The sequence below is a fragment of the Neomonachus schauinslandi genome, chromosome 4, assembly GCF_002201575.2.
Source record: "Neomonachus schauinslandi chromosome 4, ASM220157v2, whole genome shotgun sequence".
Taxonomy (NCBI): Eukaryota; Metazoa; Chordata; class Mammalia; order Carnivora; family Phocidae; genus Neomonachus; species Neomonachus schauinslandi.
In genome coordinates, this window is record NC_058406.1 from 51,626,676 (window position 1) to 51,630,381 (window position 3,706).

The 3,706-nt window shown below is 37.9% G+C and overlaps 1 protein-coding gene across 1 annotated transcript; it reads right to left on the minus strand.

Moving 5' to 3' along the window:
* Positions 1-304: 304 nt before the first annotated feature.
* LOC110571798 (translationally-controlled tumor protein-like) lies at positions 305-800 on the minus strand. Its single transcript, XM_044914044.1, has one exon. It carries the CDS (start codon positions 791-793, stop codon positions 305-307), a length of 489 nt encoding a protein of 162 aa, XP_044769979.1. The 5' UTR covers positions 794-800.
* Positions 801-3,706: the final 2,906 nt, after the last annotated feature.

A 3,706-nucleotide genomic window follows, 5' to 3' on the forward strand; every position in this document is an offset into this window, starting at 1 on the left:
TTCTAGCAGTAGTCCACAACCAAGTTCTTGCTTCTCCAGGACGCAACACAGGATGGATTTAAATATGTATTAAATGAAGAGCATTCTCTCAAATGAGTTGAAATGCATTTTATTTTTAGACAACCTATACGACATGATTTTTTTTCTTAAAAACAATGCCTCCACTCCAAGTAAATCAAGGTCAAAATTAATGAAGAGCTCAAGATGACAGGAGTCGTGTGGTCTTGGTCCTGGTATTGCATGGGTGAAGAGCAGCAGCTGGTTATGGCAACAGGTAATACATCCAAAGTCATAGCCAAGTTCATTAACAGTTTTCCATTTCTAAACTATCCTTAAAGAAAATCATATATGGGGTCCCACCACCCTCATGGTAGTCCGGCAGAGCAACCACCTGGAATCCAATTCCATCTGGATTCATGTTTTCACCAATAAAGAACACGTAGTTTTTGAAATTAGCAAAGATGTGCTTGATTTGTTCTGCAGTCCCTATCATAAAAGGTATTCTTCTTTCTGGCCTCAGTGCTTCAAGTTTGCCTTTGATTGGTTTCATGTCATCTTTGATGCACTTCTTGTAGGCTTCTTTTGTGAAGCTGGTTTCCTGTAAGTGATGGTTTGTGACAATATCAACATCGGTGATGACTGTGCTTTCAGGCCCTTCACCCTTGGGTCCTTCGGTGGAGGCATTTCCACCACTTAGTGAGTCATCAGCATTACCCTCTGACCTACTGACCATCTTCTCCATCTCTGGGCATAACCCATTCGCCATCCTGTATCTTGGAGAACATCTCATCATTGTTAATGAGGTTCAGGTTGATATCATGATGGTGGCTGGAGAGAGGCAACGGAGGCTCTAGCTTAGCAGGACCTGGAGCTCTGAGTGAGCGCCCTGCTGCCAGAGCGGCACTCGGGGTGAGGGAGGGAGCAGGTGGAAAAGAGAGTTAGTAAGTTTTGATAAATGTATACATCTGCATAATCAACACCCCAGTCATGATGTAGACTATTTCCATTACATCAGAACATTCTTCGTGACCCTTTAGATGTAAACCTGCAGAAGGAAACATTATTCCGATTTCTATCATAACTTAGTTTTGCTTTTTCTGATTTTCAGATAAATGGAATTATACAATATGTTCAATACTGTGTCTGGCCTCTTTTACTCAGCATAATGTTTTTGAGACTCATCCATATTATTGGATTTATGAGTTCATTCATTTTTATTTCTGAGTAGAGTTTAGTATCATGAATATACCATATTGTCTATCCAATCTCCTGTTGATGGACATTCTATTTATGTTGGCTTGTGATTACTGTAACTAAAGTTGCTATGGACATTCATATACAAGTTTTCTTGTGGACATACAGTCTCATTTTCCTTGGATATATACTTAAGAGCAGAATTACTGAGTCATATAATGAGTGTTTGTTTAACTTAATAAGAAATATATGGAATCTATGGAAGTTTCATTTGCTTTATACCTGTATACATTTCCTAGGGTGGCCACAACAAATTATCACAAACTGGGTGGCTTAAAGCAACTGAATTCTATTGTCTCACAGTTCTGGGGGCTAGAAGTCCAAAATAAAGATATTAGGAAGGCCAAGATCCCTCCAAAGGCTTCAGGAGAGGATCCTTTTTTCTTTTACAGCTACTGATAACCCCGGATGTTCCTTGGCTTCTATCACTCTAATCTCTGCCTCCATCTTTACGTGACTTTCTCCTTGTATCTCTGTCTTCAATTGCCATCTTCTTATAAGGACACTGTTGTATTGGATTAGGGGTCCATACTGTGATTCACCACATTACCTAATTATATCTGCAATGATCCTGTTTCCAAATAAGGTCACATTCTGAGGTAGTGAGGGTTGTCTTGAAATTGACTGTTCTTTTTTTTCTACAATGTCTAATCTTTTAAAATCTATCCAGTATATTTTTCTTTTTTGATATTTTATGTTTCAGCTCTAGAATCTCAAGTTGATTATTTTAGAGTTCCCGTTTCTCTTCTGGGATTCCCTGTTTACCCATTTTGTTCATCTCTTATTTTTAGTCCTTTAACATATTTATAATAGCTGTTTTAAAGGATGATACATTATAGAGATAACATATATTTTTATATCCTCTCTCTAAAGAAAGTTGAGTTTGTACTAACAGACAACTAAGCTATTGGCACATCAATCTTATTGAGAAATAATTGGTATACTATGTAAGTTTAAGATGTATAGCATGATAGTGTTACTTACATAAATTGTAAAATGATTATCACAATAGGTTCAGCTAACCTCCATCATCTCATATAGAAACAATATTCAAAAAAGAAAGAAGAAAAGAAAACATTTCTCCTTGTGATGAGAACTTTTAGGCTTTATTCCCTTGACAACTTTCCTATATATCATATAGCAGTGTTACCTGTAGTCATCATGTTGTACATTACATCCCTAGTACTTATTTACATTATAACTAGAAATTTGTACCTTTTGACCATCCAGTTTTCCTCCACTTTTTTTCTCCTCTCACCCCGTTTCTTTCTTTTTTTTTTTAAAGATTTATTTATTTATTTGAGAGAGAGAATGAGAGAGAGAGAGGATGAGAGGGGGGAGGGTCAGAGGGAGAAGCAGACTCCCTGCCGAGCAGGGAGCCTGATGTGGGACTCGATCCCAGGACTCCAGGATCATGACCTGAGCCGAAGGCAGTTGCTTAACCAACTGAGCCACCCAGGCGCCTTCACCCCGTTTCTTTTTTTTTTTTATTTTTTTATTTTTATTTATTTGAGACAGAGAGAATGAGATACAGAGAGCATGAGAGGGAGGACGGTCAGAGGGAGAAGCAGACTCCCCGCCGAGCAGGGAGCCCGATGCGGGACTCGATCCAGGGACTCCAGGATCATGACCTGAGCCGAAGGCAGTCGCTTAACCAACTGAGCCACCCAGGCGCCCCACCCCGTTTCTGATAACCACAGTTCGTATGCTATTAATGTTAAATGGCAGCTTGTTTTAGGTTCTGTTATAGTGGATTTATTTCCATTTTGCTTTTAATTCTAGATTGGAGCCCTTAGTCCTAAGCTTACTCATAAGGTGCGGTTTTTCTGAGGTTTTAGTGAAAAGTCTAAGATATTTATCAAACTCTTCTTACTTGGCAGAATTTGAATTTCAAACTCTTTCTCCCCAGGTCCTTGCAGCTACTGAAACCTTTGCCTCCTAGCTGCTGCTTTTTGCTAGGCTTCTTGGATTCTCACTCTACATTTACAGTTTTGGAGACAACTACAAGATTTGAAAGGAATTTCAATGAAGAATTTGAAGGGTAGTAGACAACTATTAATATAAAAGGTATGTTCCTCATCACTCAGGATAGGCTAAGTTGATCTGCAATGAACAACTAAAAAATCTCAGTTTTCAGTAGCTTTAAAAGGAGTGAGAGTTGTAGCTTGCCTCAAACTAACACTCCAGCTGATAACAATTATGGACAGTAGACTCTGGGCTTTATTTTAATGTTTATTTGAAAAACATACAGCTATCACACCAATCCCTTGATTTTAATCATATTATTGCTTAAGTCAAGTTAATTAAAATAAAATTTGTCAATTTAAAGAAAAATATGAAAAAAATAATAGGACAATTGATGCCTGGAAATGGACAAAATTTCTGAGGGTGATATCCAAATTACTGATGTATGACAAATAGTATAAATTATTCTCATAAGTCCAAAGCACAC

Excerpts from the sequence above, each read along its gene's own strand:
- LOC110571798 (XM_044914044.1), bottom strand. The coding sequence starts at position 793 with ATGATGAGATGTTCTCCAAGATACAGGATGGCGAATGGGTTATGCCCA.